The sequence below is a fragment of the Leucopleurus acutus genome (genome assembly GCF_964270905.1).
Source record: "Leucopleurus acutus genome assembly, chromosome: 5".
In the NCBI taxonomy this organism is placed as follows: Eukaryota; Metazoa; Chordata; class Mammalia; order Artiodactyla; family Delphinidae; genus Leucopleurus; species Leucopleurus acutus.
In genome coordinates this window covers 125,021,034-125,043,176 of record NC_139147.1, presented here as the reverse complement: position 1 = coordinate 125,043,176, position 22,143 = coordinate 125,021,034, and the positions used below count along the sequence as shown (strand labels likewise).

Sequence of the window (22,143 nt, the reverse complement as noted above, 5' to 3'; positions counted from 1 at the left end):
GGCAGGCGGACTCTCAACCACTGTGCCACCAGGGAAGCCCTCTAGCATTTTTTTTCTCTTCTTTGAACCAGAACAGGATCTGACAGGCAAGTTCCCCCAAAGCCTCCTGTTAGCAGACTGACTATCTCCCCAATCTAAATATACCTCTCAGCTAAATGCTAGTCTAGCTGGTCAGCTGAGAAAACATTAGATGTGTTTACGCTGACACAAGGACAATACTCACCGGCCAAACTTTTCCGTGTTTCCTGTTTTTCCTTGTTGAATCACATGAATGAAATCATAGGTAAGAATAAAAGGCACTCTCTCCCTTTTAATGCCAAATTTAGACTTGAAATTTCCAAGAATATGTCCAAAGTCAATGTGGAAGAGCTGGAAAACAAATGGGATTTAATTTCCCCTTTTTTTCTGGTGGGTTCCAAATAAAAATGCAAGGCCTCAGCAGTCCTAGACGCCCATGCACTACATCAAATAGAGTAGTATTAGAGACACTACACGGCCTCCTGGATCATTTGGGAAAAGAGTGCTCTGACATTCGAAGGTCTTTTATATTCAATAATAACCCTGATATTAAACTGTATATACACAGTGGGAAAGATGAATCTTTAAAAAGAAAAATACATCCAAATAATAAACATGTTTGATTTTAAAAAATCAGTTTTACACACAGAAATAAAACAAAGAGAGAGTACATCCTTGCCCCACCAGTTCCCTCACCACCTTAAGCACTACTACTTAGAGGTAACTTCTCCCCACCCGTCCACGTGTTTTTCCTGATATATGTCTCCATTTTTCTAAATAGTATGTTTATAATTATTTTTTACTTCCTAATTTTGGATTATTATGGAAGGTAAAGATTTAGTACTCCTGTGCTGATGTCATGCCTCATAATGCAACACATGATATCATAATTTCTGGTTAAGTCAATATCCAGTGTTTACTGTTCGAAGTACATAAGCCATGTGGTAATAGTATACTATGATTACACTTCCTTTTCTTGCTCATCTTTTTTCTTGACAAAACTATTTTTTGTCTTATTGTTCTATGATCTGGTCATTAATTCTTCACAAAATCTTAAAAATCTAAAAATCATTTCACAACGGTTTTCCACATGGTCAGGTAATCTGTTAGCTCCTGTCTGGGCTGGCTGTTCTCTAAGCCTGCCAAAGAACCATCACCCCGTGCTCAACCTTCACTCTCCTCCCATTTGCAGTCCCTGTTTCCTGGGTTCCACATCATTTCTCTTTTGGTGTAGACCAGGCTTTCTCACTTTTGGCATTACTGACATTTAGGCCCTAAAATTCTTTGTTGTGAGGTTCTATCTTACATACACTATAAGATGTTTGGCAGCACCCCTAGCCTCTACCCACAGATGCCTGTAGAATACCCCCTCCCGCATCCTGACAACCAAAATTGTCTTCAGGCATTGACAAATGTCCCCCAAGGGCAAAAGCACCCCAGTTGAGACCCTTATTCTCATGGATGCCCTTATTCTGGCACCCTCCTGAAAAAAGATGCAGAAGAGATACAGCTTTTGAAACCTTATGTTTGAAAATGTCTTTGTTCTACATTCATACTGAAAGTCTGGTATAGAATTCTAGGTTAGAAATCATTTTCACTCAAAATCATGAAGGCTAATTCCCACTGTCTTATACAGTTTCCAACGCTGCTATTTTAGAAGTCAAGTCTTTCTAACTCCTGAACCCTGGTATGTGGCTTGCTGTATCTCTGGGAAGGTTTTAAGACCATCACTTTATGCCTGATGCACTGAAATGTCACGGTGAATGGCCTTAGTAAGGGTTTTTTCATCTACTGTAAGGGAACTTTCGTGCCCTTTTGACTGGATAGTCACAAACATCAGCTTTGGGAAATGTTTTTGTATTATTTTTGGGTAAGTTCCTTCCCTTCCTCTTATGTGCTACTTCTTTCTGTAACTTTTATTACGCTAGATGGTGAACCTCCCTGGACGGATCCTCTATCATTTCTGGATCCTCTTTCTTCTACTTATCAGATATCTTGGTCCTCTTCGGGATATTAAAGGGCAATACATTGCCTGGTGCCTAAAAAACAGAATCTGGGCCAAACTGCCAGGATTTAATGCTGGTATGTCCACTCTCTGTTGTGTCAATCTTCTCACCTGTAAATGGGGATAACACTACCACTTACTCTGTACGGTTATCATAAGGATTGAAGGAGTTAACGTACATAAAGAACTTAAAGAACTGTGCCTTCCACAAGTTAAAGAGTTCAAGAAATGTTAGTTGATCTTTAGTTTATACTTCTATTTTATTTGTTCCTCTTTTTAATTTCTAGGAATTCCATTTTCTAATTTTTTAAAATAGAATCTTACTACTTCATAGATGCAATATCTTTCCTGTTTTTACTTCTTAAATCATCCTCTGTTTACTGCAGGTACTGTTTTCCCAGAGTTCTTCTTTCCCCCTCCCCCCATTTTGCTTGATTTGGTCTCTTTCATGATGGAGGCTTTCAACAAATGTCTGATAATCTTTGGCTGACCATTCATATTTAAGAATGGGTCACTAAAAAGATGAATGAAAAATCTACGGACATGGTAGGATTGTTGATCAGTGGGCTTCCTTGCAGAGTATCTGGGGAGAGACCTCAAAAGTCAGCATCTGTAAGCCTTTTCACTGGAACTGATCAGTTTCTCTTGAGAAGAATCATGTAGTCTATTGCGAGAGTGGGAATATACACCTGGTTGCTACTGTTCTTGGAGCAAAGCAAGCAGAAATGGCTGGGAATCATACCATTTATCATGCCAACTTTCACTCCATCCCTATTTTTAATATGGCATCTTACCCTTAGCTTCCATAGAAGCTGTTTGTCCTTGAGTCAGAAGAATTGGTTTCTTCAGAGAATAAACCCTCTAGCCCTTCTTGGAGTTGGGAAGGAGATATAAGCACCTAATTGCTCCATATATAAACTGCCAATCAATCCTGTTTTCAGCCTCTTCCCCTTTCCCCACCTTCAGCAGCACCTAGTGCCCCTGATTCCAGAGCTTTCCTCAGACTGACACACCCTTCCACAAGTAGCCATTTTCTCAGTTATGCCGAGTCACTGTTATTTTTCCATTTTGCTTTTGCTCATCCCCAAATCTGTTGATGTCTTTCACCCACTGTTGGCCTCTTTTCCTATTATTTTTGACTTCTTGGATTTACATATTTCTTATTCCTCAATATATTAGAAAGGCATCCAGAAAGAATGGAGAAAAACCTGTGTTTCAGCTTGATTAACCAGAAGTCGGAGGGAATCCTTTTAAGTGTGAACACAAGGTTCAACTCTCAAAACCTCAAGCCAGAACTACCCAGATCTCCAAGGAGGTGTAAAACTCTGAGTCCCACCTAGGGCCAGAGTTCACAGAGTGACTCAGAGTCTTTACTCTGGAATGCCCCTAGTGTCAGGGAATTCTAAGGGTGGCTAAACTGAAAAAGTCTCAAATTATTTCATCTGTCTTTGCTTAATATTAAAGAATTTACAAACAAAAGTCACTCTGAAGAATAAGAAAATTTTCACTTCAAAACTAAGAGCTTCTTTATATTGTATAACCTGGTCTAGCTCCCTAGCTACCCCAAAATGATATTAGTCATACTCCGTATCGCCTTACTCCCACAGATGATTATATTTGATATTCTAAAAGAAAAAATGCCTCAAGTGGGGTTTGTCTCAACTTTTTCTTTTTTTTAACACTTACCTTCTTTAAAGTTAATACATCCTGCACATTATCTGCTCCTTCTGCTCTTAGGCACATATGCGTCCCAAATACAATTTCTTATATTGAAGGAATAGGTCACTTGTAAATAACCTAAATAATTTCTTAAACATTTAAATAAATGCTTATCACCTAACTTCAAGCAAACAAACCAATATATGAAGCAGATGGCATATGAAACAAGGGGTGGGAAATAAAAGGAAAGACAAAGGCATGACTGAGACTCATAAAGAATCTGAGTTTCATAAGAGATTGTGCTGCACATAAGTACCAGCATCACTGAGGCCCTTGGCACTCTGGGAAGTTGCTTACCTGGCCAGTTTTTTTGACCATGATGTTATCACTATGTCTGTCACCAATCCCAAGGACATAAGAAGCTACACAGTAGCCGGCACAGGACAGGGTAAACTCCTCAATGGCTCGGTCCAGGTCATCCCTGAATAAGAGAAAAAAATAGGAGCAAGGAAGGTTTTCAGCCTCCAAATGTGTGGGATGGAGCCAATCCACACTTCTGTTTCCTTTTTAATGTGAGAACAACTGCAACACAGAGCTGCCAAAACCATATAAGGAGAAGATGCTGGATCAGCCAAGAGTGAGGATGATGATCAGAGGAGCAGGGCAGGGAGGAGTCAGCAGGCTTGCTCAAAGACATCAGGTAACTGGACATCAACTATTCAAACTGCTGTGTCCTGGGGCCACATTTCTGTGGGGGACGGGGGTAGGTTCATATGCATAGTAATGAGAGGAGACCATCAGCTTGGCTGAATGATGCTGGGCTTTGGAACATTTTTGTAGTTTTGACTGAAGACTAGAATTCCATATTTAAGAGTTAAGTATTACAGTGCCAACCATTAAAGTCACTGACTTACATCAGAAGTAACTAATACAGACCCTTTATGGACAAGGCCCTAAAATCAAAATTTGAAAATTAATTCTCACATACAAGTTCTTGGATTTTATTTATTTATTTATTTGTTTGTTTGTTTGTTTATTTATTTACTTTTGGCAGCATTCGGTCTTCACTGCTGCATGCAGGCTCTCTCTAGTTGCGGCGAGCAGGGGCTACTCTTCCTTGCGGTGCACGGGTTTCTCATTGCGGTGGCTTCTCTAATTGTGGAGCACGGGCTCTAGAAGCGTGGGCTTCAGTAGTTGCAGCACACGGGCTTCAGTAGTTGCAGCATGCGAGCTCAGTAGTTGTGGCACACGGGCTTAGTTGCTTCACAGCATGTGGGATCTTCCCAGACCAGGGCTCGAACCCAAGTCCCCTGCATTGGCAGGCAGATTCTTAACAACTGCACCACCAGGGAAGTCCAAGTTCTTGGATTTTGCCAATGATAACATTTAAGTCTGACTTCAAAATCTTCAGCCAAAAATACTTGCAGTGTTTTCCCCTCACTGTGAAATTCCTTAATTTCCTTTGTATTAGAGCTTTTCCAACATAATAATTGTAAGTAACACAATTCCTAGCACTGTATTTTTTAGTTTGGAAAGATCAGCCTACAAACTCATTTACTTCTATTTTAAAAATCTATTGAAAATTTACTTAGGTTCATACATTCACATAATTATGGAAGTTCATGCACTTAAAAAGTTATATGTTATTTGTTAAACACTTAAATTCTTAGATTTTTAAACTACTGCCCAGCTCTGAAATTTGATCTAGATGAAGCAGAATTCAATGCTAATCTTCTGTAAGATTTTAGGAAGGCCTATTTGTCATTTTGATCTAACCTGAAATGAAGCAATAAATAACACTAATATTTCCTCTAGGACACTGATGATTTTAACTGTGAGAACAGTTATTTGTTTGGCAGTTTGTTCAGAAGAATGATAATCAAACAAAATACACTAACCCAGAACACTAACCCAGAATTGTATTCTTTAAGCCAGTTCAGAAGGGCATCTTTGTTGAAGGCTGCTGCTGCAGCCACATTGCTACTGTTCAGCTGAATGTCAGCAATTGTTTCAGAGGTGCTCACAACTTCAATGAGGCCAGAGTGGTCTCCTGTTGCTAAACAGCCATAAGGCAGCATCCTGAAAAGAAAAAAAAGGGGCATAAAGAGTCACATGTGTATGCTATCCATAAAATGAAACACTGACAGAGTATGTTTTTTCTTTGATTTTTAAAAAAGTTTTATTACTATTGATAACCTTGCCATTACTGTATCAGTCATATAGACAAATATTAGTTCCACTTTCTATTAGAGTGTAAATACCTTAGTGAACAGATGGAGTAATTTACTAAACTCCAATGTGCTAGCTAAATGTATAATTTGTTATCTAATTATTCTGGTGAAATATTCTATTTGTTTGTGTAGGTGGACACAAGCACATCAGATAAAGGAAAAGTCTTTCATTTTTACCCTAAATTTTGGGGAAGGAACCACCCTTTATGTAGCATCTAGTAGATGCCACACAGCAGGCTAAGCACTCTACACGTTACCTTGGTTAACAACAACTCCATCCTTCCAGTTGTTCAAGCCCAAGACCTTGTAATCTTTCACTTTTCCTCTCATGCCTAATATTTACGTACCTTGAAAATGTACAGAGTCTAAGTAGTTCTCTGTCTCCACCCTTCCTTAAACTACCACCCTAGTCCAGGTCACCATCAACCCCTATTCAAAATTCAAGTTTCCTAATTAGTCTACCCGCTTCCGCAGCATAGTCTGTTCTAAATGCAACAGCAACATAATCCATTTAAAATATACTCATATTATGTCATTCCCCTGATTGAAATTTCAGCCATGACTTCCCACCTAAGTGAAAGCCAACCCGCTTGTTGTAGCTCACAAGGCCTTCAATCTCGTCCCCCTTCACCTCTCATAGTATCTTCCACTTGATCACTTGTTCTTACTATACTGGCTCCATTGCTATTCCCCAAACATATCAGGTACAGTATTCCCTCATTCCTTTATCTGTGTTATTTTCTCTACTTGGAACATTCTTCCCCAAGACATCAACATGGTTTACTCCCTTACCACTTTGAAATCTTTGCTGAAATGTCACCGTCTCAGTAAGGGATTCCTGAATCATCCTATTTAAAATAGCAACACAGTGACATACTAACTGCCATCTCTTCCCTCCTTTATTTAATCCTCTATAGCCCTCAACACTATCCAACATCCTGTACATTTTATTTATGTGTTTGTTTATTGTCTGTCTCTACCATTAGGATGTAAATTCCATCAGCCAGGGATAATTTGTTCACTGTGTATCCTCAGTACCTGAGAATGTGTTTGGGCACAAAGCAGGCACTCAATAAGTATTTCTGAATGAATTAAACAAACAATAACAAAATCCCTATAAATAGGTAAATTCCCAATTTTATAAACGAGACATAAAATTAATTTGCAAAAAAGTCATACATTTAACCAAGTGGAAGATCTAAGACTTAAAACTAGGTCTGAGTGGCTCTAAAACTATCTTTTTAACCTAACACAGTCTACAGAGTCACTGTGTAAGAGGTCTCTCAGGCTGCTTCTTGTGCCAAATAATTTTTGCTAAATCTATAGGTAGGATTTTGCTTTGCTTTGCATTTATATGATCCCTAGTGCAAATAAGCATTTTCTCAGGTCTCTTTTAGCCATTTTATGTAGAATTTCTTTTGTGAATTAGCTAATCACATACTTGGTCTATTTATTAGAGTTTTAAACATTTTCCTTAGAGATTTATATGAGTTCTTCATATATTAATATTATCCTTTTCTCACTTTGGTTGTCAACATTTTCTTCAGTTTTCTAAAAATGGTATTATCACTAGAGCAAATACAAAATGGAATAAAATACCTCGCAAAGTTCAAATAAAAGTCAGGTGACTACAGAAAATGCAATGGATGCAATTCACGGGTTCTATACATATATGAGTGCAGCTATGTGCCAAGCATTGTGTTAGCTGCTGGTGACACAGAAATGAGCCAAAAATGCAGTCCCTGCTCTCACTGATCAGACAAACCACAAATGCACAATGTGCATGTGATCAATGGATAAATAAGAAGTGCCAGTAGAACGTGTCAACAGTCAAGAAAGATCTCTGTGAGGAGGAAGGGCATGAGGGACAGAGGGAAGTACAGGGGGAGCAGGTGAGGGGAAGAAAGAGTCAGTGTTGGAAAGACCATGCAGACCTCTATCTGCCACATAAGGACTTTACCAAAGAGAAAAAATGTGTGAGTGTGAGTGAGTGTGTGTGTGTGTGTGTGTGTGTGTGTGTTGGGGGAATGAATGAGCGTGGTAGTGTGTGTAATAATCAGATAAAAGAGGAGAGTTTCATTTAATAGTTCCTAAATTTCCTTCCAACCAACAATTCAATTTTATGCCTCTTTAAGCACTTCCCTAGTTCTAGCAAAATACGGTTGGAAGCAAAATTGTGAAACTTCATGCTGACAGCCTGATATACCAATAGCCTGCTTTACATATGCATTATTAATTTATTTCTCTTTTTTTAAAGTTTATGCTTCACTAGAAAAGGTAGCTATGGAGCATGAAAGTTTTTAGCAATACCCCTATCCTTATCGTGACACAACACATGTGAAGTAAACACTGTCTGGTTAAAGTGCACTTTGGCTCACTTTCCTACATCTCCTCCTACCCCACTTGCAGTCAAACTGGGCAAAAGTCCAACAATTTCCTCTTCAAAAGCAGACAATGATGAAAGCATTTAGTGTCTTGAGGATGGAATGCTCACAATGGGAAGGAAAAAACATCCTTGTCATAGAGACAGTTTGACAGAAGTCAAGCTGGGGACAAACTCTTGGAGCCCTGACCACCTTACGGGGGCACCCTTTGCACTCAACTTCTTATAAAGGCCATGACAACGCTTAGTAATGTTTATCTTCCTTTCTCAGACTCTCTGACCCAAGGAGCAATTTGTTATCTTTCCATTAAAGCAAGAATTGTAAAATGAGATAAATTCTACAGCAGTGGGGATGGCAGCCCCATCACCCTACTCTGAATGAGTATGTAGAAAGTTTTCTCTGGCCTTGACTCCAAGTCTCAGTGGTACCTTAGCCCATTGCTTCAAAAGGAGGCAAGTATAATTCTTTTACCTAAGGTTTGCATTGCTTCCATCTTCTTCCTTCATCCTTCTACCTACTGAAACCAGTGTCATTAGAACTGCTGTGTAGCTCTCTTAAAAGGGAAGTAAACCCCATTAGTGCAACTCAAATATAAAGTCACAGTGAAGACAACTCTCCAAAATTCAATGTCATCTGTATGGTGGGGGGGGGAGGGCACAAGATGGGACTGTCAAATCTACCAAAAATCCAGGTAGATTTACATGCAACCTATCAGACTTGACAGAAAAGTCTAATTACCTATTTGTTGACCAAAGGTCAGGGTGTTCTAACATATTGATGGCTTACAAATGTTCTAATTTGGCATGGAAGATACCAAAAGAATATTTTGAGACATCAGAGAAAAATGAAAATGAGAAATATGCACTTTCATTCATGCTAACATGGCACTTTTGCAGGTGCTAAAATATTCTGATCAAAACAGTAATTTGTAGAAGGTATCTGAAGATTTGACATTGAACCTAAAAGAGTGTGTGCTACATGAACAGGTTTAACCTAAACAGCTGGCCAAAAGAAAAACACGTACAACAGGAACACTGGGGCATGTATATTTATAGAAACAGTAAAAAATGTTTGGTGGGGAAAAAAAGCTATTGGTTTGAAAATGAACTCAAAAGAATTGAAGTCCTGCATATTTTTTTAAACATGGGGTCAGAGTACAAAAAGTCAGCAAAGATCTCACTGAACACACAAGTTCCTTTTTCTTGTTAGACACATATTGCTTCCCCTCAGACAGATACCAGGTTTATTTCTAGCACTCCCACATGTGGCTGCCTCCCTTTGCCTGAGGTCACAATGAACTTTATTTGATGCTAAATGTGCTTTACAGTTAAATAGAATGGGTAAAACAAAAAACTAAGAGAAAAGAACTTAGTTGAGGCTTTCAATTACTCTGACTGAACTGAAGACAAAGTCTTTAGCTCAGCCTTTCATAATTAACAAGACATCATATGGCCAGAATCTGCTCGTAGCAAAGGAGACCACTATGTAGCTTATGTGCTGACCTTGGAAAGAACCAACAAGTTGCGAGCCTATGCTTGAAAAGTTTTCCCCATTTTTTACGGACAAATGAAGTAAAATCATTTTCACTGCGGTTTACTTTATAAGAAGGGTCAATAAACGTTTACTGGACTGAACCAGATAGTAAATATTTTAATTTTAGGTGCTATAGACTATAAGGTAACTAACTCAATTTTGCAGTTATAGCATAAAAGCAGCCATAGACAATATGTAAACAAATGGGTTGTGGCTGTGTGCCACTAAAACCAAAAGAAAAAAGAAAAAAGGTAGGCCAGAACCCTCTGGGTTTGTGTTCCCCAGGGAGAGTTTCTTAAAATCACCCATTCTCCTCTTATCTACATAGTATTTCTTATGAGTAAGTGACTGACCAAAAGTTTTGCTACCTATTCAAAACTACCTATTCTATTTTTACAGAGCCGTATTAGAAATTACTGCTAATTTAAAAGCAAAGCTCTTTGTCATTTATGGTACTCAAAGGTCCTTTATATATGAACCACAATCTCACTTCTGTATTCCAATACTTCTGTATTCGGTATTCCTACAAGTCCCATTCAAGGAACAAAACCCACAGCAAATTGTTCTTTCTACCTCAATAGCACTAGAAAAGTGTATGCTGGAAAAAAAATCTAAAGACTAAAAACCTCTTAAAAAAATCAATGGACAATTACATATTTGGGGCACCAGAATACTTTGATAAACAAATAGTTACTAGATAGGTCTTACCACAATTTTTCTCACTTACACTACCAAAATAACAGAACTGAAATCAAGTTTAGTGTCTGACAGACCCCAATTTGAATCTAGCTCCACCACTTATTATTTTTGTAACCTTTGACAAACTGTTTAAAGTCCCTTAAGGTTAAATTTCTCATCTGCTAAAAAGGAATAACACAACTTCGTAAAGCTGTAAATTACATGTCATTACACATGTGAAGAACCTAATACAAAACCTGTTTCAGTCAATAAATATCAACTGTTTTAAGTTTTTAAATAAATTAAACTTGAAATCAAGAAATACTTATAATCTTGCAGGGATAAAGTCAATCACAAGTGTAACTGTTTCTAGCAACCTTGTGGACAAAGTTGCTGTAGATACTAAAACATATTAAAAAATAACAGATAAAGTAAAAAAGTTTTTTAAAAGTTATGATTAATAAAGAAAAAAAGGAGACTTCTATATCTCAGAAATATAGATTATTCATAGTAATGGCTCAGGAAGTTACTGACTTGGTTAACATTTTAATGCCCATGAGAAAAGAGACATGGTCTTGAGTCTGAGAGGCAGGATCTGGACATGGCAGGAGCTGGGGCTCTAAAAGGGCTGTCAAATGTATAAAGGGAACTAGAAAAGGTCTGCTCATTGATGAGACGATATACCATGAAAGTCTGCCATCTAACCTGGGCCCTGGGTGGGCAATAAAAATGGGGGGGGGGTGTTCATGAAAGTGCAAAAACACCCAAGCCTTCCCATATTCTTATGAGATTCAAATATAATATAAATACTTATGAAGTATGAGAGCCTGAAGACAAAGAATTAACATAAAAACTGATTGATCGTGCATAAAGAGCTTGGGCAAAAGCACAAACTAGACCAAAATTCATTTTGGGGGGCAAACTTTCACACCCTAGGGAGGAAAGGACCCTTACAGAAAACACAAAACTCACAAATAATGAATTCAAGACCAAATATTATTAACTACACAAGGAAATGAATAAGATTAAGCAGATAAATGAAAAGGTGACACCCTAAGAGATAAAACAGAACAATATGAAAGAGATGCTAAAATGATGAAAGACATGAAGAGGAATAGAAAGCATAAGCAGAGTACAGTATTAAAAAAAGAACAGGTATACAAAACAAAATCAGATACAATTCCTAAATAAAAAGTCATTGAAATAAACATACTACACTGATACACAAGAGATGAGACAATACTGAAGAGATAATTAGTAAAATGCAAGACAGAATAAAAGAAACTACAAAAAAATGCTGCAGAAAGAAGGAGAGAAATAAGAAAGAGGTTAAGAGAAATGCAAGGCAGAACACGGAAAACCAATATACATCTATTAAAGTTGCAGGAGAAGACTGTGAGAGTGAGAGAACTGCAGTGTTGAAGAATATGGATACATTCTGTAGAAACTAAAAGAGGTGATTTTCTTTGATTGAAAAGATACAATAAGAATGGGGAAGTAAAAATAAATAAAAAGAAATCCATACACAGACAAATTACAATAAAACTGCAGAAATGAAAGGCAAAGAGAAATTTTTTTCTGCAGTGTCAGTTTAGACTGACAGCAGGCTTTTAAAAATAACAACAGACGGCTTCCCTGGTGGCGCAGTGGTTGAGAGTCCGCCTGCTGATGCAGGGGACACGGGTTCGTGCCCCGGCCGGGAAGATCCCACGTGCCGCGGAGCGGCTAGGCCCGTGAGCCTTGGCCGCTGACCCTGCGCCTCCGGAGCCTGTGCTCCGCAATGGGAGAGGCCACAACAGTGAGAGGCCCGCGTACCGCAAAAAAAAAAAAAAAAAAAAAACAGACGTCAGAATACCATGGAATAACATCTTCAAGGTTTCTTTGGAAAGCAGCTGTATAACCAGGTAATGTCAGCAAAAACAGGGGTTAAGGACATTTGAAAATCCACTCTTCCATAAAAACAACAAAAAGATTGGCAAAAAATTGTCAAGGATCAACTATTTCAGTAATATGGAAATACAAAAATGGTTTGCAACAATCTGGGGAGTGTTTCTTGAAGAAAATTGCTGAATCTCAGTTGAGTTTTACTGTTACTTATTCCAATCTTACCTACTTCCCAGTTCTGCAGTAGACTTGGCAACAAATGGCACATAATCATTGTGACTACAGCAATCTGGTAGCCACTAGAGGGGGCAAAAATGGGGTTGGAGCTCCTTCAAAGCCTCATTTCTACGTAACTGTCATTCTTTGAACTCTCTAGTAGTTTCCAGGAAGATCCCACTCACACTGTTTCTTTGACCTGACTCAGACCTTGCCTACTGTGAACTGCCTTTTAGCTGGAGGTGTTTCTCAAAAATAATCTGAATCGTTTAACACTGCAGCTGTCTTAGGGATAAATAGTAGTTGGGGTAAACAATAAGCTAACTAAAAAACTTAAAGAATAAACTGTGGAATGAGATGTTCACAGGGGACACTGAAAGACTACAACATTCCCATAGGAATCTAGAAACCATGTGCATGGCGATGGTTGTATGCATTCCTGGGGCTGTGCAAATGGACAGGAAAGAAGCTAGAAGGCCCTAGCTCTCACCTCTTGATAACTCTGAGGCTTACACAAGTTAAGGCTAAGGCACAGCTCTGAACTACCTGGCTGACTCCTGACGGAATGCCCCAACATGCACACAGAACCCCTCAGTAAAGACTGAAAGACTTAAGAATTCCAGGCATTTAGGGAAATCTGTGGTCAATCATTAGCTGACCAATAAACTAACCAGGCAGAGAAATCAGTGACAACACATGACAAGAACAAAAGCCTTACATAATTAAATGAGAAGTCACGAAACAAACAACAAACAGCAACAACAAAAAATCCTGAACAAGGGAGAGAATCTGATTTGCAGGCTTGTGAAATTTAAAACCCCTATTTTAAGTATGTTCAAAGAAGTAAAAGGAACCATGTCTAAAGAACAAAAGAGAAGTACAAGAATGATGAATTACCAAACAGAGACTATAAAGATATCATTTAAATGAACCAAATACCATGACATTTTTCACAGAACTAGAACAAATAATCCTAAAATTTATATGGAACCACGGAAGACCCCAAATAGCAAAAGCAATCTTAAGGAAGAAAAGAACAAAGCTAGAGGTATCACACTCCTAGACTTCAGACTATACTACAATGCTACAGTAATCAAAACAACATGGTACTGGCACAAAAAAAGACACATAGATCAATGGTGCAGAATAGAGAGCTCAGAAGTAAACCCATGCATGTATGGTCAATGAGCCTACGACAAAGGAAGCAAGAATATATAATGGAGAAAAGACGGTCGCTTCAGTAAGTGGTGCTGGGAAAACTGGACGGCTACATATAAAAGAATGAAAACAGAACATTTTCTCACACCATATATGAAAACAAACTTAAAATGGATTAAAGACCTAAATGTAAGACCTGAAACCATAGAACTCCTATAAGAGAATGTAGGCAGACAATTCTCAATTTCAAACTTACTACAAAGTAATCAAGACTGTGCACAGAGACAGACATGTAGGTCAATGAAACAGAATTTAGACTCCAGGAAAAAACCCTCACATTTACAGTCAATCCATGTTTGACACAAGTGCCAAGATAATTCAATGAAGAAAGAACAGTCTTTTAAACAATGGTGCTGAGACAACTGGATACCAATACAAAAAAAATGAAATTGGACTCCTACCACATACCATATAAAAATTAACTAAAAATGGATTAATGACCTCCTAGATAAGGGCTAAACTAAAATTTTCAGAAGAAAGGATAGGCATAAATCTTCATAACACTGGATTAGACAATGGTTTCTTAGACCTGACACCAAAAACACATGCAGCTAAAGAAAAAAATAGATAAATTAGACTTCATCAAAGTAAAAAATTTTGTATATCAAAGGACACTATCAAGAAAGTGGACAACCCACAGAATGGGAGAAAATATTTGCCAGTAATTTATTTACTAGAAGTCTAGAATTCAAAATATATAAAGAACTCACAACTCAAAAGACAAATAATCCAATTCAAAAATGAGCAAAGAACTTGAATAGATATTTCTCCGAAGAAGATATACAAATGACAAGCACATGAAAAGCTGGCCAACATTATTTGTCATTAGGAAAATACAAATTAAAACCACAATTAGAAAATTAACAAAATTGCAAGCAGAAATTGACAAATGCCACTTATAATGGTTGGTTTTAACATATCTCTGAAGTGACAAACAGGTAAAAGTTTGATGAGAATAAAGACTTGGGCATAATTAACAAATTTGATCTAATGGACCAATTTACAATCTTATGGTTAATAATTACAGCATCTGGAACCTTTTCAATCACAAATGTGACAGAAAAACTAGACATGTGGTAAGGCATAAATAATCTTAAGAAATATGACCCTGATCTTATACAGACCACATAATCTGACAATAGTCAGGTACAATAACAACAGGAACAACAACAAAAAAAGTCCAGTGCAATTTGGGAGTCAAAATAATTTAAACTAGTTCAGGAGTTGAAAAATACAAATGGAAATAAAACATTTAGAACTGAATTCCATATAGTGTATTATGAAAATGCATAAATAAGTATATTTTAAAACTTATGGGATGCAGCTAAGGCAGTGGTTAGAGGAAACATGGCTTTAATTTGTATATATGAAAAAAGTGGAAATTAATGTTCTATGTGTTCATCTCAAAAAATCAGAACAACAGAATTAACACAAGTAAAAGGAAGGAAACTATAAAGATGTAATCAATGATAAAACAGAAAATGAAAACATAAAACTAGAAGGCCACTGTTTTAAAATACTAAGATGGAAACCTCTAATACGGCTAATAAGGAAAAAATATTGCATACAAAATAATTTTACAAATGCAAAAGGAGAAAAAAGTTAAACATAGCAGAGGTTTTTAAATTACAAGAGGATGTTATAAAAAAAAGTATGGTAATAAATTCAAAAACAATGATGAACTGGACAATTCTTAGCCTCAAAGTGACTCAAGAGGGAAAACAACCCAAAGAGTCCAATAACCATTAAGGAAAATCAGTAGTCAAAAAAACCTAGATTCCAAAAAATCAATACCAGGACCAAACTTTTGCAGAGACAGACGAGAAGAAAGCATATCAAGTTTAAAATTTGGAAAATAAAATATAAGACAGCATCTTTAAGATAACTGTACAGGGAAGGATTTTTTAAAAATAATAAAACAAAAAGCATAAACCTTGAAGCAACCTAGGTAACTTATAGCAGAGAGAAAACACAATACTTATAAACATTGAAAAATTACTCAACCAAACAAATGCAAATTAAAATTCTATGAGATACTGTGTTGTATCCATTAGATTTGCAAAAAATTAACAAGTCTGATTGGCAAGGAGATATTTCTGGGTAGTAACGTAACACTGGTACAACCATTCTGGAAGCCAGTTGGGCAATGGTGGTAAGGTTGAAAATATGCATGCCTTATGACCTGGCAATTCCACTTCTGGCTATATAAACTGAAGAACTCTTCCAAATGTAAAAGAAGTGTGTAAACTTTAGGTTTAAAAAATAAATAAAAAACAAAAACAAATGAACACAAATAGCTTCTAATAGGGGAATGGATAAATTTTTGTATTTATTCAAAACATTAATAGAGAAGTGACAACAACAAATTAGAACTTCACATATTAATCTTGATATATCTCAAAAAATGTAATAAAAAAAGTAAACTTCAAAAAGTTACATGTGATACGACAGTATTTACTGGAAGTTCAAAGCATTCAATGGATACATAATATATAATTAAAGCACAAAAACATACATATTACAGTTTAGAATAATGGTAAATCCTGAGTTGTGAGAAAGTAGAAGAGGATAAGAATGCATTGATTTTATCTGAATATTTAATTCCTTTTTTAAAGAAGTAAATATGGAAACATGTTAACATCTGTCATTTAATAGCTAAATGTATACTTAAGTCTGGGTTTAAGAACACAAAAAATGTTGTCAATTATCATCTACATTTCATGTTTGAAATATTCCACAATTAAAAAAAGAATTAGGTAAAAGATGAAGTTATTCATTAATAACTAGCATAGAAAAAAATTTTTTAATTGTATGGCCCTGTATTGTATCATGAAATATGCTTAATGTTTTTTCCCCCTTGATTAAAAAAGGAGTACACCATAGAAAACTAGCTAAACAGGTATACCAAAAGGGGGGACAGGGAGGAGAGATTGTATCACCTTTAATCCTACCACCCAGAAGTAATGTCTACTATACATTTTAGTTTCTGTCAACATTTTAGTGTGTCATTTTTCAGGGATTTTTAACTGGTTGAAATCATTCTATAAAAATATTTTTTTGCATCTCACTTATCTCATTTGACATTTGAAGATAGTACTTTCTCTAAATTGTTAGCAATTCTCCATAAACAATACTTTTAAATACCTGAGATGTTTGGTCATATGTGAAAGTTAATCATCTTTTAAACTGTTGTTCTATTGAGCAAATGTTCAAAAGAGTGTCCCAATGGTTTTTTTTACTGTAAATAAGTCAAGGATGAATATCTCTGTGCATAAGTCACTGTTCACATTTCTAATTTTAAATTAAATTCTGGAAATATTGGATATAGGGAATAAATAAACTTGATTCAGAGAGGTTTATATTCATTCAAAATGGTATATGACAATATTTGTGATTTTGTTACTTCAACCGTGTTCCAGACTACATTTCACTTAACAGAATTTTTGCAAGGAAATCAATGCTATATAATTGTTCTTTTAATTCATACTTCTACATTAGAACTGACAGTCTGCGCATAATTATTAGTTTTTTTATTTTATAACTTGAATGGCCTTTTCATATCTTCTCCCCATATGTTTATTTCTATGAACTCTTTAAATATTTAGAATTATTATCCCCCTGTCCTGTTCATTATGAATATAATGCCCAGAGGCTTGACTTTTGTTTGTTGACATTCAAATCTTATATTTTTATGTGGTCTTGTTTGCAATTATCTTCACCTGCTCTTTATCTTGAAAGATTTTATAATAATTAAACTTTAAAATCCGTTATGTTTCCTCTTTCTTTGTCTCCATAAACCTGTTCTACTCATTGTCTACCCCTAACAATGGTGGCCAGCAAAAAACCCTGAAAGCCCACCTAAACACTTTCCTTTCGGGAAGGTTAGAAGAATCAATGTTACTAAGTTAAGTCAGAAGAGAGGCAGGCCCTTCTCTGTCTTATCACTCCCATGACCACCAGTCATCCTTCCTGAGACCACCTTCAAAACCACAGATTGGGATATGACTCTTGCTGTCACATGTATAGTTTTACACTTGATGAGGTTTCAATAAGATAATGTATTTGAGAGCACATTGTAAACTATAAAGCGTTATATAAATATAATTATGAACGACCAATAATAATAGCAGGAAGAAATCAAAAAATCAAGTTTTTATAATTTTTAAATTCTATTGTAGAAGGACTACAACATGAGATAAAAATAAATTCACTAGAAATCTCACCTAAGATCCAGACCAGCTTCTTTCCAGAGTAAATCCATCAAGCGCAGCATTTGGAGTGTCAACATATCCTGCCGTAAATCTAAGGGGAAAGAACCCTGCTATGTTATAAGTGCTTTCCACTTTATGCTTAATAACATTTATTCAAGATTAGCTAATTCAACCAGAATTAACTGGCTGGGAAGAAACATTGACAAATAACTGCTCTGTTAATTTTTTTCCAGAATTTTAATGCTGACCATATTCAATATGTTAAATACTAGGTTTGTTGGTTAGCATGCTCCAGTAACTACTTCAGAAATTAAGTTTAAAAATATTTTTAGTTGTTTACCATGTGCAAGCATTATACTACTTGTACGGGTGCTGTAATACTGCTATAATACAGTAATGCTGTGTTACAGCATCCATACAATCCACATTGCTAACTTTTCTTCTTCTTGTTTGTCTTTTGGGATGCAGAAGAAATTCTTAAGAATCACATAAGTAACTGTATGATGGGTTCACAAAACTGTAATAGTTGATTTTATTTATTATCATGTCCAAGGGTAATTTTTAGGTAAGAGGTGGTGAAAGTACAGACTTCCACATAATGACATTTATACTATCAAGTGGGGTTAAATGTCTAGGAAATACTAAAACTTCTTTTAAAAATAGTTGTAAGGGCTTCCCTGGTGGCGCAGTGGTTGAGAGTCCGCCTGCCGATGCAGGGGACACGGGTTCGTGCCCTGGTCCGGGAAGATCCCACATGCCGCGGAGCGGCTGGGCCTGTGAGCCATGGCCGCTGAGCCTGCGCATCCAGAGCCTGTGCTCCGCAACGGGAGAGGCCACAACAGTGAGAGGCCCGCGTACCACAAAAAAAAAAAAAAAAAAAAAAAAGTTGTAAGCAGAGGAATGGATAAAGAAAATGTGGTAATATATACCATGGACTATTACTCAGCCATAAAAAGGGACAAAATAGTGCCATTTGCAGAGATGTGGATGGACCTAGAGATTATTGTACAGAATGAAGTCAGAAAGAGAAAAACAAACATCGTATAATATTGCCTATATGTGGAATCTAGAAAAATGGTACACATGAACTTATTTGCAAAGCAGAAATAGAGTCACAGATGTAGAGAACAAACTTATGGTTACAAAGGGGGGAAGGTGGGGTGGGATGAATTGGGAGACTGGGATTGACATATATACACTACTATGTATAAAACAGATAACTAATGAGAACCTACTGTATACCACAGGGAACTCTACTCAGTGATGTGTGGTGACCTAACTGGGAAAGAATCTAAAAAAGAATGGATATGTGTATACGTATAACTGATTCACTTTGCTGTATACCAGAAACTAGCACTATAAAGCAACTATATTCAAAAAAAAAAAGTTGTAAGCATATACTATGCTAAACACATATACTTATGTTATCTCACTTAATTCCATTTAATAAACCCAACACAGAGATGCTATAATCCTCATGGACAAGAAGATCCTGAAGCTCAATGAATTTTATGTGATTTGCCTGAAATCACAAAACTAACAAGTGGTAGCAGTCATGACTGCCTTCTGGTTGGTGTGATTACTTCACAGGCATTTCCTTTATGAAGTATGGGTAAGATATTTTAATTAAAACACAAAACTATGAAACAGGATGTATGAATATATTATTGAAAATATTCTCTTGCATTTCAGAAGCTTTTTACCAAAGGAGTAGACAGCTTTGTATTTTGTAGGAAAAAAGGAAGGCTTATTAGAACAACGTATGTAAGTAAGCTGTAGAAATCATTCTCCAAAGCGAAAAAAAAAAAGGGGATTTATGACATGCCAAATTCAAATTTATGACCACTGATAGCTACCTCTTGGCTGCCATCTGTTTGTTATACATTTACACATCACCTTACAGATAAAACAAATGGACAGCAAATGAAAAATACTAAGGAATTTGGCACTGTAAAAACCTCCGTACATACCATCACCATTTTTAAAAATCACTCCAACTGAATCCTCACCAAACACCTTGTTGTTGTACACCAGCCACAAAGGCTTCATTTTGGAATCCATGTATTTACACTTTTCAATACTGAAAGGAAGAAAGGGGAAAATTAGCCCACTTCAATTTAAAGATATGGCAAGACTGTAACGTTGCCATGATATACTAGGCTTGGGAAAACCCCTCACCTGTTCCAGGTATACAGAAGTCAGAACGAGAACATTTCCTCTTGGCAGAAAAGCAACCGCAATGCTAGGCTTGGCTGGCATGTAGTGACGCCAGGTGAGCTGGACTGAAAACCCATATTTGCCCTTCTCATGGCTACATTTAAAATTCCTCCTTTCCTTCCCTTATTCTTCCTTAACTTTATGTTATTATACATAAACAATAAAAATCAGAATGTAACATTGGATTGTAACTCCATTCTTGATTTCTTAAAGAGGGATCAATTTTGCATACTGATATACTGAACATAATTATCACTTTCCCATTATTACTTTTGTAGGAAAAGTAAAAATGAGAAATAATTTTCTAAATTCATTCAAAAATCTCATTTTGAAATAGGAAAGTTTAATTAGTAAATAATCTATGATGGCTGCCAACATTTTGCTTACATAGGATTTTCAACTCTTAGAAACCAGTAATATAGAAAGCAAATTTAATTACATACAATTGAAAGGAAATGAACTTGCATTAACTTTCACTAATCCCACAGGTAAATTTAGCTAGAAGGCATATGTCCTATTAACACAAGAATAACTTTTGAGAACTTTAACATTTTCCTTTTTTAATTATATTCCACTTACTGAGGCTAACAGCTGTCCCTACTGCTCCCCTAAGGCAGTCACTCAGAAATCGCTTCTGCATTGCTATTTAATGGGAGATTCACTAAGCACAGTACAGAAGGTCACTTACTAGAGTTCTGAGAGGATAACACATGGGTTCAGAGGTGATTGCAGGTCAGAGAGGGCTTCCCGATAAGCATTCTGTTTTAAACAAGTGTGCATTGCTTCTTTCCCTTTGGCTCTATTTAGCTTCATTGCATTCAGTTTGATTAAGCTATTTAAAGTTTTTAATTTATTGAGTGCTTCAACCTGAAAAATAAGTTTCCCCACCACCAAAATTCATTTATGTTAAAAATAATATCATGTGATAATATTAATCAATACCATTCCCTCACCACCCTCCTCCCCACAATACACAGGCAGGACAACCAGCTAACGTAAAAACAGTGCTTGCTTTATGACAAGAATATTAGATACAACGAAAAAAATTAATTGTTACCTCTTGTTACTTAAAGCAACATTTTTCAAATGTTCTTGAACCTTTTCTTAAATAAAATCTTATAAATTAGAGAAAAGTAAAGAGACATAGATTATAGGTAAGAAGATAAGTATGAAACTTTACTCAGAACTCTGCAACTAACTGAGTAATAGAATTTGAAATACAATTAATCTGAACCACTGTAATTGGGCAACTCCATAGTACGAAAGGAAAATCGATGTACAAGTAACCCTGGGGTTGACATTCAACCTTACTACCTTTGTCATCACTCTTCTATAACATCTTCTCAGTATATTCTCTTTCCACTAAGAGTATAAAGTAAATTTGTGTGCAATAAAATAGATACGAATATAGACAACAGTAGCTATTGTTCAAGTCTAAATTAACTGGTTTTTATAATAAGGTAACTCTGGCTATCAAAACTTATGCAAAAAAAAAATCATGCAAGTAGTACAAGGGGAATCAACAATGGCCAACTGAATCAAAACCATGTGTTTGGGGCTTCCCTGGTGGCGCAGTGGTTAAGAATCCGCCTGCCAATGCAGGGGAAACGGGTTCGAGCCCTGGTCCGGGAAGATCCCACATGATGCGGAGCAACTAAGCCCATGCGCCGCAACTACTGAGCCTGGGCTCTACAGCCCGCAAGCCACAACTACTGAGCCTGTGTGCCACAACTACTGAAGCCCGCGCGCCTAGAGCCCCGTGCTCCACAACAAGAGAAGCCACCGCAATGAGAAGCCTGCACACCACAACAAAGAGTAGCCCCTGCTCGCCACAGCTACAGAAAGCCCATATGCAGCAACGAAGACCTAGTGTAGCCATAAATAAATAA

At 36.6% G+C, this 22,143-nt stretch overlaps 1 protein-coding gene across 2 annotated transcripts in view; it reads right to left on the bottom strand.

Annotated features, from left to right (window-relative positions):
- PIK3CB (phosphatidylinositol-4,5-bisphosphate 3-kinase catalytic subunit beta) overlaps nt 1-22,143 on the bottom strand; it is a 193,288-nt gene that overhangs the window by 3,110 nt on the left and 168,035 nt on the right. For both annotated transcript variants that reach the window (XM_082839733.1, XM_082839734.1), the window contains 6 exons: nt 20,943-21,121; nt 20,008-20,117; nt 18,050-18,128; nt 5,594-5,761; nt 4,040-4,163; nt 224-369 (listed from right to left, as the gene is read on the bottom strand). In XM_082839733.1, coding sequence (XP_082695859.1) covers nt 224-369; nt 4,040-4,163; nt 5,594-5,761; nt 18,050-18,128; nt 20,008-20,117; nt 20,943-21,121 — 806 coding nt within the window. The remainder of the gene's footprint in view (nt 1-223; nt 370-4,039; nt 4,164-5,593; nt 5,762-18,049; nt 18,129-20,007; nt 20,118-20,942; nt 21,122-22,143) is intronic.